The sequence below is a fragment of the Amaranthus tricolor genome, chromosome 7 (genome assembly GCF_026212465.1).
Source record: "Amaranthus tricolor cultivar Red isolate AtriRed21 chromosome 7, ASM2621246v1, whole genome shotgun sequence".
Taxonomy (NCBI): domain Eukaryota; kingdom Viridiplantae; phylum Streptophyta; class Magnoliopsida; order Caryophyllales; family Amaranthaceae; genus Amaranthus; species Amaranthus tricolor.
The window spans coordinates 13,726,752-13,740,236 of record NC_080053.1 but is presented as its reverse complement, the minus strand read 5'-3'; the positions used below and the strand labels follow the sequence as shown (position 1 = coordinate 13,740,236).

The window sequence follows — 13,485 nt, the reverse complement described above, 5'->3', positions numbered from 1 at the left end:
GTATATACAACAAAATATATACAAATGTTTGAAATATACAAGTCAATTATATATATATATATATATATATATATATATATATATATATATATATATATATATATATATATATATATATATATATATATATATATATATATATATATATATATACATATATATATATATATATATATATATATATATATATATGTACATAGTCGATCCAAATACACAAAAGGTAATCGTTAACGCTCACGAACCCTCATTTACCCTATCCAACTGAGTTGGTCTCCTTCGCCTCCTACGATAGAAAGAGGCGTTCGCGTGACGCTCTGGCAGTGGAGGGGACTGGTACTGTGATAGCTGTGATGGCCCAGCCTGCGAGGTCCCCGCAGCGTCAACGGGATATGAATGATCCATCTCCTCCAAATGGTAGTCATGAGAAGGAGAGCATGCCATGTGCGTATGGGATGTAGTCGGTGAGTGCTGTGGAGCGACTTCCGGTATGAAGTGCTGGAACTGCGAGCCGAAGAGCATGCCATGCGCAATCTCCCTCACCGGCTCCTCCTGGCTGTACCGCATAACGTTTGCCGCACCTTGTGCCTGCAATTAATATTTAGATAATGTAACATTTTATTATTTAATTGGCAACTTAATCAAATAAATGCAAATGAAGACTTACAAATTGGGTCATCGTAGGCGCAGCAGGTGCGTAATGTGCTGCTTCCAAGATGGCACGTGGTGTCATCCATCTGCGCGTGATGGAGAGGAACCATGGCATATAGTCAGGTGTAGTAGGTGCGCCGACAACATCGATCGGCGCACCTTGTGCCAGCAGCTCAAGTCTATGATCCCAACGAGCGATGTGGCGCCCGTTGATCTCCATCCAGTTTGCCCCAGCTTGATTTCTTCGCGAAATTAGATGCAGCTGGGGTTCAGTGTCACAAGGCGGTGGAATGCCCTGTACCTACCCATATTGGCGCATTACGCGCTCTGGTAGATGTACTTCGACAATGTCGAAGCATATGAGTGGCACAGAAGCCCTCCACGCCCCGGAATGAATCCCCGAGTGTTCGGGTACAGCTGCGTAGGCTTCCGCTGGGTATGGGTCCCACAAAAACTAAAATACATGTTATGGAAAAGGTAAGTGATATGTTGATTAAATTGTACTAATGTTAATGAGTACTGAAATGTTCTAAAAAGCGTGGAAGGAGTGAGTAAGAACCTTCCCATGTCCCGTAAATGGATAACAAAGCTTGTTGCTTTGCACACCACGCTCTCTTATAATTCACATCCACACCAAAGCGATCTTTAACCATCTGACGTACGACAGATACCTTAATGGATGGGTCTTTAGCAACACAATTTCTAATAACATTGTTAATGACAGAAGATGTCAGGTGAATGTGTCCAGCCGACACACTGTCACTACCCAATACACAAGAACCGTGCTTACCCTTATAGGTAACAATACGCCATAAAGATATATTAGAGTCAAACGTAGCTCTAAGTTTCCACGAACAACCCCGCTTGCACTTCAAGGAAAGGACAGTTTGGTTCAAGGTCTCCGTTCTGTACTCCACATTTCTCCCAATATGATACACTCTGATAGCTTCCAACAACGATTCCTTGTTATCAAACATCATACCCTTCTCAAACTCTCCCTGTTCGGTGTATGTGGTATCACAAGCCCAAGTCCTCCATGAGCTGTCCTCCGCATACTCGTTTAAAGGTGGACAGAGGGCATAAGGTGTAGGAGGAATGATTGTAGCAATGTTGCCTAGAGTCATGTCATTTGCTAGCGCATCCTCATCGACATCCACATCGTCATCAGAAGGATCATCAATGAGCTCATTACTCTCATTTCCATCATCCCAAGGTCCCATCTCAGCAATTTCTCCTAAGTTAACCATTGAATCAATTGGAACTTGATTCGTAGGGGGTTGAGAAAAAATACAAGATGCGGAAGAAACGACGGGATTTACAGTTTCCTGAGTTACTATAAGCATAGGGGTAGGAGTAGGATTAGAAGCAACTACATTCTCTAATGGTACTTCTTCTACGTATAACTCCAAAGAGGGAATTTGGGTGTACTTTGAATGCTCCCACATCGCATCTATAGCCTCATCATCCTCAACAGGAAAGGCAAAAAATTCTCCACTCAAGGCATATTTAAAGCTTATATTTACGGTACCTCTAGTAGGGTCCAATCCAATCTTAGAAGATATAAAACGTCTAAAGTGATTCAAATCCATGTTCGAATTGCAAGCAAACAACTTACGTCTTCCCCCAACATAATGAACTTTGCCATTATTTTCTCTAATACAACCATTCCAAAAACATACTATAGTGACGCGAAATGATGCCATTTTCTACATTAACACAAAGAAAATCAACATCAACATCAACTCATGCCCATACAAGTACATTATATTCATTTGATTATAATCTTTTTTGGTCTACAAATTATTCAAATCCATAATGTAGCTAAGTTCATACATATATAATACACATAATCCAAATAATAAATCAATTCATAAGTTCACAAATAACATTTTTAATACCAACATCAACATCAACATTTTCTAATGATATTCAACTAATACAACAACATTACTTCAAAATCCAACATAAAGCTATAAAAACAATTAGAAATTACCTTCAATGCTTATGGATGATTAAGATTAGTCTTGATTTAACAACTACAAACCTACATTTGAAAAAATAAACAAATTTGGTTAAAACCCTAAAATCCAAATATACACCAAAAAAACACAAAAAAATTTACCTTTGCGCAAGCTATAGTATCCCACACTAATTTTGAAGTGCCAAATTGAAAGAGGATTGCACAATTTGATGGAATAAATCAAAGGTTTTAGAGGGAGAAGGTGGAAATGTCGAATGCAGTAGGGTTTGAGAAATGCGATTTTGCGAAAAACAGAAACTGATCTGATTTTGTATATCAGGTCTGTTCGCAGTTAGTAACTGCGAACAGCTATAAAAGACAAAATATATGTTCGCAGTTACTAACTGCGAACAACTCTTTTGTCTTTTATAGCTGTTCGCAGTTAGTAACTGCGAACAGCTCCAAAGCACAGCTTTGGGGTTTGGACACTTACTTTTGGGAAAAGTTTAAAATTTCGCTTATTTAATTAATTTTTTTTATTTTTTCACTCAACTTTTTCAAATTTTCCACATTTGCAGGCTCAATTTTTAGCCCATCCATCATCAATGGTTGCTTAAACTCCACGTTAACTGAACTAAACAACACAAAAACACTTTGATAGCTGCAGTTTGGCACTTTCATAAAATACCCAAAACGCTAAAAGCTGATAAATCTATTTCTTGCATTGAAAAATACAAACCAAACTTTTAATAAAAACCCTACAAATTCACTAAAGGTTGAATTTTTCTATATCCTCCCAAAATAATTTTTGGTGGGAAATTGAATCTCTGTTAGAAAAACCCACAAAAAAATTAATTACCTGGTACAAATTAGGAGAGAGAAAATGTTTCTTAAACTTCTTTCATTACAATAGAGACAAAATTACAGAATACATAGAGGGACCCATCTAATTACATAAGAAACGAGACCCCTTCAATGCCCAAGTTCTGATATATGATTATTGTTCCTTAGAATTCAAAACCCAATCAAAAGGAAAAAGAATTGACCTTGGAACCCTAGAAGTTATGTCCCAATTTGATTTTGATTTGGTTGGGATTTATTTTTATTGAAATAAAGGATGAGTTCTCAAGTTGTACCACCTCCATCTTCAAGAAGGAATAGTTCGACCCTTAAACGACAATCTGGGGCGAAAAAACCGGCACAAACTGCTGAAAATGGCACCATTAATTCATCTTCTAAGCCAACTTCACCGACGTAAATTTTAATTTCTCTAATTTCATCACGTTTTTAAATTATGTGTAAATTTGAAGGTTTTGTATTGTAATCATAATGAATTTTTTGATTATATTTTTTCGTTTATTTAGATTAATTTCTTTATGTTCATTGCAAGAATTTACTTTTAATGAAATGGGGTATATATGTAAATTGTGATGTGGCTTTAGTTTATTGTCAAGTTTAGAGTAAGTTCTTAAATTTAACACAATTTGAAATTGAAGTATTGGATATGAAATGAGTTTTTTGATTTTGACTTGGTTTTTGTTTATTATGAGAAGTTTCTTTATTTTCATTTGAAGAGTTCACATTTGACAAAATTTTAAACAATAGAACTGAATTTTTTGTTTTTTTTTTTTGGTATTAGAAATGGCATGATGCTTTTAAATTTAAGTTTTTTTATGGGTGTAGTTTGTTATGATGAATAACAAGGAAAAATCAAAACTTGCAGGTCACAAGTGGTGGGAGGAGAGAGAACGGTGAAGAAGTTAAGGTTGTCCAAGGCACTGACAATTCCAGAGGGAACGTCAGTGTCGGATGCTTGTCGGAGGATGGCAGCTCGTCGTATTGATGCTGTTTTGTTGACTGATTCTAATGCTTTGTTATCTGGGATTGTTACTGACAAGGTTTTTGTTGCTTTAATTTGTTTATTGATGATAGAGTATCATGTTTTTGATGTTTGTTTGAGTAATTGATTGTTTTTTTTTTTTTTTTAACTTTTTTTATGCGGTGGGTAGGATATTACTACTAGGATCATTGCAGAGGAGTTGAGGCCGGAACAAACTCCACTATCCAAAATTATGACAAGGAATCCCATTTTTGTGACATCGGATACATTAGCGATTGATGCCCTTCAGAAGATGGTTCAAGGTTAGCTTAAGAATAAATAGTTATGTTTTTTTAAGGCTTTAGTTGAATATCAATTGAGTGAAGTGGAAACAAACCTATGTTACTAAGTTTAGTGGCCAGCAAAATAAATTTTTGATAGGACAATCAAATTGAAACATTGTGAATTGAATAGAGGCTTGTCACTATTTGAGGAAATATTGCTATTATATATGTTATGATTGTTTGAATGTACAATTTAAACGTTTAAGGGTACCTTTGCCTGGCTCCTATAGCCTAGGCATTTACAGAGAAAAATTAGAGAAGTGAAAACATACCTAGCAGATACCCGCATCAAATAGGCTTTTCATGGGGCTAAGAACAAAAGACTCTCCTTGGCGCTCCCTTAAGGAACCAGCTCATCTTGCAATAATAGGTTAGATTTTCTGTAGTAATGGAACTGATTACACTGATTACACTCTACCAATAATAGGCAAAATTTCAGTTACGAGATATTGGTGGCTATGTTTTATCAGAGTGAAGTGAAGATTTCTTCCCATGTAAGAGAAACTATCTCTAAAAGCTGGAAATATATTTAGAAACTATTTATGATTTGCTACTTTAAGTCACAATTAATTTTTAACAGTTAAACATAGCTGTACTATTGAGTAGTGCTAAACTGATCTTGTTTATTGATCAAAATTCATGGTAGAATCATTCCTTTTCTTTTAGTGGAGTTGTATTATGATCATCTTCCTGCATTTTACAATGTAGGTTGTCTGCTTTGTTGAAATGCTGTCAAAAACTTTCTGATCCCTTATCTACTTGTTCAACAGGTAAATTCAGGCATCTTCCTGTAGTAGAAAATGGTGAAGTGATTGCTTTGTTGGACATCACAAAGTGTTTATATGATGCCATATCAAGAATGGAGAAAGCCGCAGAGCAGGGTAGTGCTATTGCTGCTGCAGTCGAGGGAGTTGAGCGTCAGATGGGAAATAATTTCGCTGGTTGGATTGATTTTTTCTCTCTTTCTGTTTATATTTCTTATTGGTATTGTGAGAGGGCTTGTTCAATGCTCAGTTTGCTCACTCATCACTTCTCCAATATGTTAGGCTAGCTGTAATTTGGGTGTAGGAAAAGAATTTTTTGTTGAGACATTTTGGCCCTTTATGGAACTAAAAGTCTCTTCATGTTCATTCTTTTTCTTTTTTTTTAAGCTTTATTGGCTTTTTTACCACCAAGTATATTATTAGTTCATCTTTATCTTGATGATGATGATTTAAATTATATTTGTTTCTCTTTTTTAGCTCCTGCTGCTTTTATAGAGACATTAAGGGACAGGATGTTCAAGCCTTCTTTGTCGACTATTATCACGGAGAACACCAAGTAAGCTAAATTTTCTGCACACTATCATTTTTGCATTGGTGATTTTGTGATAACAAAGGACTGTGGGTCTTTCAGGGTAGCAACAGTTTCGCCATCAGATCCTGTTTATATTGCTGCAAAGAAAATGAGGGACCTTCGTGTTAATTCAGTAATCATAACAAATGGGAATAAAGTTCTTGGGATCCTAACGTACAGTTCCTTGACCTAGATTATGTATTCTATTTGATGTATCTTGGGTTTAGTATTCAAGGCATACTCTCCATTTTGCAGGTCAAGGGATATACTCATGCGGGTTGTGGCACAGAACCTATCACCTGAGCTGACTTTGGTGGAAAAGGTTTGGAATTTCAATGTTTATATAGAATGCTTTATAATATGAAGGGATTTTGTCAATTCCTTTTCTGGTTTTGGCCTAATTATGCAATTGTTCCTCCAAGGTGATGACACCCAACCCTGAATGTGCAAGTGTGGATTCAACACTACTTGAAGCTTTGCATATAATGCATGATGGAAAATTCCTTCACCTTCCTGTTTTGGATGGAGGTACTATTTAATCAATAGTTTACCGCTCAAAAAAGATAAAGGTTCTGTTTTTTTTTTTTTTTTTGAAGTTAGAAGATGATGAAGTTACTATTTAAATTTCTCTGATTGTTTTATTCTGCAGATGGATCCATTGTTGCTTGTGTTGATGTCTTACAGCTGACTCATGCTGCTATTTCCATGGTACTTATTGTCAACTTTTCTCTTTTGTTATCGCTATTTAGGCTAGATGAAAAGACTTTAATACCAATCAATGCAGCTTTTACAATTTAATTGTTGGATTTGGAAAGGAACTAAATCGAGATTATTATATTGTGGTGAAACTCAATTTTTGGTGGCTGTAGTCCTGCTAATTTTTATTACATTTGTATGTTAAAGTTTGCACCATATTGACTTTTACATTGCTTACCAACAAGGTTTGACCTTAAATGGTTATTGATGCCTAGGAAAGAATACAGTCTAGTGAGATTTTATTTTAATTCGTTCCGATACCTAGCTCCATACAATCAATTATTTAAAATTTGACTTAGATAATTGAAGATGTTTACGGTCAAAGTTGAGCATTGGAATACGTAAGAGTTCAAATTATGTAAATATTAATATACACAAGTATACACAAGTATCTTTGTAAAAGGCTGTATCTTGCATCATGTATAGAACATGCTTGATGTATATATTTATATATATGTGGCTAAATTTTGAGTTCTGCACAATGAAAAATATTGGATTCTTCCTTCTTAATTTATTCTTATTTTATTGCCTTTGGTAGGTTGAGAGTAACTCTGGAATTATGAATGAGATGGCAATCACAATGATGCAAAAGTTCTGGGAATCAGCGTTGGAGCCACCAGATGATTCTGATTCTCATAGGTATGAGTTATGATGTATTATACCTCAAGCTTTATGGGATTTTAATTTACAGCATTTTTTTCACAGTGAAATGTCAGCTGCGCTAATGAATTCTGATGGAACAGAGATGGGAAGATATCCATCACTTGGTCTTGGAAATTCGTTTTCCTTTAAAGTTGAACACCCTAAAGGCCGTGTTCATCGATTTAATTTCGGTACGTACCATGTTTCACCTTTTTAGTTTGCTTGGGGTTTCAAAAAACAATTTAAATAAGGATGATGTTAAGAGCTACAAATCCTTGTACACTTTGGTTGATGTGTGAACACGAAACTTGAATCGAGATGAATCCTACATGCAATCCTTGTATGCTTATCAATCTAGTGAATCTTTGGTGAAAGTTTGTTCACATTTTTATTTGATTGTATGTGTGATGTATTAGGCGCTCACACTATTTTGATCATGTGATCATGTCTGCCAGATATTTGTGTCCTCTTAGGATCTTATTGTGCGTGTGACCAACTCCTTTTCTAGAAAATTTCGTTCCAATTTTTGGAGATAATGATTCGCACAGCTGCATACAGTTATCTGGTGGGAGTTTTCTTCAGGGAGCAAACTATAATACATTTTATTTTTAAATAATTGTACACCACCAAATGTTTTCTGATACAAAGGTTATTGTGTTACGTGTCCTGTATCTATGATTTGGGAATGTGATTGTTTTAATTGACGATTGGTGCTGTAGCAGGTGTATACAGTTGATGATTAGGAAAGGCCGTGTGTGTGTATATATATAGAGAGAGAGAGAAAGAGGAATAAGATCATGTGAAAATCACTTAAGTTAGTAAAAACCGAAAACGGGGGTACATAAAAGGTTTTGGGGGGGGGGGGGGAGGTAGCACATTCATTTATGTCATATCCATGAATATTGACAACTTTGTTATTTTCTAATAGTAGAATTATGCTTATATGTACCATGTTATACCTCATATATATATCCTTTCCTCTTTGTTTTCATGATTTCACTGACCTAATGGTTTTCACTAGATCCAATCCCTATATATACACACAAGCTCACTCATGCACTTCGATTAGAGCTATCGTGTTAGATCATTTTCGGGTTGGTTCAGTTTTGGTTTTGGGTCATGCCAAGTTTGGGTCGGGTCCGGGTTGACCTAACGGGTTAGCTACATTTCTCTTAAAAATTAGTTTATCATTAATTTTTTCGAGTAAAGTATATAATATTTGTTACAGCTGGATTTGACCTTTTTTTTTGGTATTTTGGAGTTCATTTTTGTGTGACCGATCGAACTTTTCAGATTATGACCAACTAATTTTGGGTCGGATTTCGGGTCAAATATTGAGTCAAGTCTTAATTTCTATATACTAATACTAAAAGTTCTTTTCTTGTGATTTTGGGAAATTTAAATTGATACACATGTTCCTCTTCTTTTGAAATTCCTTTAGCAACTGAGAATTTGGATGATCTTGTATCTTCTGTTATGCAAAGGATCGGATCTAGTGACAACAACAACCGTGTGCAATTACTGGTAAGCTTTTTGTAGAATAGTTTTTATTCTGTGAACCTACATATGTATAGTTCTCAACTCAAGTTACCCTTTAATCTTTATTGTAGTATGAAGACGATGAAGGTGATAAAATATTACTCACATGTGATTCTGATCTCATTGGTGCCGCATTTCATGCTAGATCATCCGGACAAAAGGTATTGCTTTTCTCAATTTGCTGGCCTGAATTTTTGCAAACATTAGTGTGGCCTTTGATATCATATCATGGGCTTTAAACCTCTCAGTAATGACTTTTACACCTAACTGTGAATTTGTACTACTAGAACTATATTCATGTCTAGTGCTATGTTAGGGTCTAAGAGAGCCTTTTTTTGGTTGATTTTTATGTTCTGAATTCTATCATTGCTATGTTTACCATCAATGACAGATCTATAGGAACTTGGTTAGTTATGGTGAGGTTCTAATCTTTCCTATCTTAAAGTAAACTCATTTAAAAAAACATTGAAATAACTCGGATAAGGACTATTGTAGACTGTAGGAGTTCACCATGCATCTTCATGCGTCCCATTAAGTAATTTTAGTCTTGAGAAATGAGGTCAATGAGGATTGTTATCTCCATGATTTGAATTATCTTAGGATATTTGCAGCTTCTGTTCTTGCACTTGGTGTCTTTGTTCTTTTGAGGGGCCACGGCCACTTTTTGTGAAGTTTCTGCAAAGGTTGAGTGAAACGATGAATAATAGCACTTCTCTTAACCAATTGAAATTTGATTGCAAAAGTTTAGAGACATAATCTATTTTGTAACTCACGTCTCCTCCTTTTAAAATTAAACAAATGTCCAACTGGGCTATACGCGTATACCTATTTTGAATAGGGAAATATCGAGGCGTGAGCGTAGAAAGCTTATTTGTAAGGTGGGATGGATTGTAATTATACGAGCAAAAATATAAGGGGTGTGGATTGAGTAACTCTTTATAATGCACTCATTCGTCAAAAGTTTGGTAGGTACTGGGAATTGATATTTTGAGGCTCTCTTTCCCCATCCGATGACTCAATGCCTTCAGAATTGCCAAAATCCATTGCTGAAAAAGTTCCTATAGATTCGCTTAGATATCTAACATCAACAATAACAATGCCAAAATCTTACCACTACATCTTAGAATTCTAATTGCAGGTTAATGTTGTAACTTCATGTATAAATGCCAGGATCGGTAATGCAGCACAAAGTCAGTGTAGTTGATGCATAATGTTAAAACAAGGTTGCATCGTAATTCATCGGTCGCATTGTAAACGTTTTCAAAACAAACAAACCAATATTTCTCGCGTTACAAAGGCGTAAAAAACCACGTTTTGGACCGTGTCAAAGCATATCTTATGACTCGACCGATATTTAGACGTTACAAAAACCACATCACTCCTGTTACCGCACCACCGTTCCGTTACCGCATGTTTATCTATGAGTTCAGGTCTGTAGTTTTATCTAGATGATTGATATTCTGGGTGATGGAAGCTATATGCATGGGTGAAGATGGAGACTAGAGGCTAGAGCCAAATTTTACGTGTGGTTCTTGAAGCCTTGAAGGGAATTGAAGCATGCGGGATAGTGAGTTTTTGCTGAAGGGAGAACGCAAGTGAAATGTCTGGGATCTTTTAAATATGGTTGATGAAGTTTTGCAGCTAGTTTTTTATTTGATAATTGGCGATTATTTCTTGCATCAGCAATAGTTACCTAGTGTGTGAAAATCAACTGGTTTCAAAGTCTCATTCCATCCTTTAACTGCTTTACAACTATTGTTTAAATGGGATGGTAAGAGGAGAATGGTGGGTATGGGACCAGAGAGTAAAATGTAAGTATCATATGATAATGTCCATAATGTAACAAGGGTTATCATTTAGAACATCTGAAAATGGATCGTGGGGCAAGACACCAAAGACTCAGTAATGAATGATAACTAATATTCTATGTATCTTAGATCTTTTCTACTTTTCTATTAATTCTGGTCAGAACCAGTCATGTTCACTGTTGAGCAACGCTTGGAATCTGAAGCCTGCTAATTTATTGCAAAATATTGAATTACAAAGGAGTACTCAGGAATGTTTGAACATTACCAAAGAAAGGAACTTCGGTGTGATAGTCAAAATGTATTGATTACTCATTCAGATTTGGCCATGGTTGTTGCAGATCGGTCTGTAATCCGTAGACTTCTGTTGATCCAAATCTAGGGAGAATGAGAGTACGTTTTGATAACATTTGAGGAAGGAAAGAAAGTGGGGGAGAGATGAATTCTCCTCCAAATCATTCCATTATTATAAAGATTTGGTGTATTACAAAATGTGTAGGATTTGCTTTTCTCCATTTCCCTTCCATTTTTTTTCCGTCCCACCCCCCTTTGCTCTTTCAATGAAGGAAATTATTTTACTCAACCCCTCCCTTAATTTCCCTCTAATTTGTCTCATATGTGGGAGGGACGTTGCTATGTTCTAGTCTGCAATAAAGGTGAACCTATTCATTTATGCTATGTTTGGATAGAAGGAAAGTAAGGGAAATGAAGGGATTAAATTTCCCTCATTTGGACACTTTACGGGGAGAGGAGAAGAGAGAATCTGTTTGTATTTTATACTTAACTAATCCTTCTAACATTTGAAATATTTGAAAGGAAAATGGTTCAATCTTCCAACCCTTCCCTCTCCTCCCCTCCCCTCCCCTCCCCTTCTTTGCTAAATGTTATTTAAACACTCTCAAGTCGAATTACAACCTTGAGGAAAGTTGGGGATATCTGATTTGCTAATCCTCTTGTGGATATGATGGTCTTTTAGACGGTAGGTTTCGAGGGGCGATGGTGTACGTGATTTGTGTGGATTTGGGGATTTAAATTGATATGGTAGTCTTTTAGATGGTGTGGGTGAGAAGGTTGATGGTGTGGATTCCGGGAATTAGTTTTATATGGTAGTCTTTCATATGGTGTGGATGAGAAGGGTGATGGTGTGGATTCCAGGAATTATATTGAAGTTTAAATTTGGATAAGAGGGTTGAGGTCGAGTGATCATGATTAATCCGATAAATAATACATGGCTTCTAAGTTATTTAATAGAATTGGGAAAACGGTTGATCGTCGGGCTTTGTGTCTAATCAGTTCTAATCGGAATATTTTTGGGTCAGATCAGTTTCAGGTCGGATGACTCTGGATTTCGGGCGGGTTCGAATTGACCTAACAGGTTACCATTTTATTTTTTTTTCCTAGGTTAACTTTGAAAATTTTGTGGGATTACCATTTTAAAAAAATTATTTACTATATTGCCTAGCCAAATCAAAATAAAATAGCAACATAACGCTTTAAACGATCAAATAATTATAATTCAACATAAAGAAACATTAAAACGTCTAAAATGCATCATGCTACACAAAAGATATCCAAATGACTCAAATATAATACAATTTCAATATTAAAAGTATAAAATTAAATAATACTACGTTAAATAAAGAAACATTAGATTTTTTTTGTTTATGCACCCAAATGAAGAAGTTTTACCCCTTTTTTTGACAATTGCACAATTCAACGGGTCCTGCCCCACCCTAATCCGACCAACTGGATTTTTACAGATTTCTTGTGTTCGGTCATTATTCGGGTTCCGGTTAAAATTTTTGGGTATCAACCTAGTTTTTTGGGTCAAGAATCGGATCAATTTTCCCATGTCTATTACTATACGCTATTTTCTGACCTAGTATTGTATATGTTACAACATTAAGTGTAACATCTTGGTTTTGACTCGCATGTTTTCTAAATGTTGACGATTTTTGAGAGGTTGATTTTATTAGCCAGTTTGATCCTTGATATCCGAATGTTGACGAATTTTGACAGGTTTTAAGGTTGTTTTTGGAGTTCCCCGAGGCTACAAAGGAAGCAAGCCCCGAGACTGGTGGTGTTGTGGTACAAAAATCTAGATGGACATCAGCTCATTCAGCAATTTTAGCAGGCGCGGTGGCTCTGGTAGCGGTTGGTGTAGTGGTACATATGAAGCGTGTAAATCTCTGAAGCATAGCAAGGAATGAAACACAAACTGCAAAAGTTGGACGTCCTACTAACATAATTATACAAATTCTTGGATTAGCTTCAATAGGTGCCTATATCTCAGAATGGTACTTTGTATTCATAAAATTTTGTTATGTTGTGAGGTGATAATGACTTCCAACACTTTTTTGTTCTGTAAATTGATAATACACTGCTAACAAGCAAAGCTTAGATCTTCTCTTACTGAATAAAAAAGTTTATGAATGTTTTATATTCATAAAATTATCTTCTTTTTGGCTTAATTCTTCTGTTAAAGTTAATTTTTCCTCGAGTTTTCACCGTTTGGTATGGAAATCGTGAAAATCATTTGGTTACTTGAGCTGAGAAATGCTACCCAAATCGATTAATTCTTGACTAGGAGTGCTGGGGAAACTTCTTGAACATCAATGTTTGAATGGAATCAAGCCT

At 35.8% G+C, this 13,485-nt stretch overlaps 2 protein-coding genes across 2 annotated transcripts; one reads left to right on the top strand and one right to left on the bottom strand.

Moving 5' to 3' along the window:
* Positions 1-234: 234 nt before the first annotated feature.
* Positions 235-2,806, bottom strand: LOC130818525 (uncharacterized). The gene is made up of 3 exons (XM_057684691.1): positions 2,642-2,806; positions 1,208-2,354; positions 235-314 (listed from the first exon to the last, which is right to left on the bottom strand). The coding sequence occupies exons 2-3, from the start codon at positions 2,349-2,351 to the stop codon at positions 235-237; spliced, it is 1,224 nt and encodes a 407-aa protein (XP_057540674.1). The 5' UTR covers positions 2,352-2,354; positions 2,642-2,806.
* A 420-nt stretch (positions 2,807-3,226) lies between these two features.
* LOC130817683 (CBS domain-containing protein CBSCBSPB3-like) lies at positions 3,227-13,255 on the top strand. The gene is made up of 14 exons (XM_057683529.1): positions 3,227-3,862; positions 4,332-4,506; positions 4,618-4,750; positions 5,542-5,712; positions 6,013-6,091; positions 6,167-6,280; positions 6,362-6,428; positions 6,529-6,634; positions 6,756-6,814; positions 7,401-7,501; positions 7,568-7,695; positions 8,946-9,028; positions 9,115-9,204; positions 12,868-13,255. Exons 1-14 carry the CDS (start codon positions 3,726-3,728, stop codon positions 13,039-13,041), a joined length of 1,617 nt encoding a protein of 538 aa, XP_057539512.1. The 5' UTR covers positions 3,227-3,725; the 3' UTR covers positions 13,042-13,255.
* The last annotated feature ends 230 nt before the right edge of the window (positions 13,256-13,485 follow it).

Coding starts and splice junctions, on each gene's coding strand:
- LOC130818525 (XM_057684691.1), bottom strand. CDS start 2,351: ATGGCATCATTTCGCGTCACTATAGTATGTTTTTGGAATGGTTGTATT. Junction 315..1,207: donor CATTTACGGGACATGGGAAG/GTTCTTACTCAC, acceptor CTCCACTGCCAG/AGCGTCACGCGAACGCCTCT.
- LOC130817683 (XM_057683529.1), top strand. CDS start 3,726: ATGAGTTCTCAAGTTGTACCACCTCCATCTTCAAGAAGGAATAGTTCG. Junction 3,863..4,331: donor TCTAAGCCAACTTCACCGAC/GTAAATTTTAAT, acceptor CAAAACTTGCAG/GTCACAAGTGGTGGGAGGAG. Junction 4,751..5,541: donor CCTTCAGAAGATGGTTCAAG/GTTAGCTTAAGA, acceptor CTTGTTCAACAG/GTAAATTCAGGCATCTTCCT.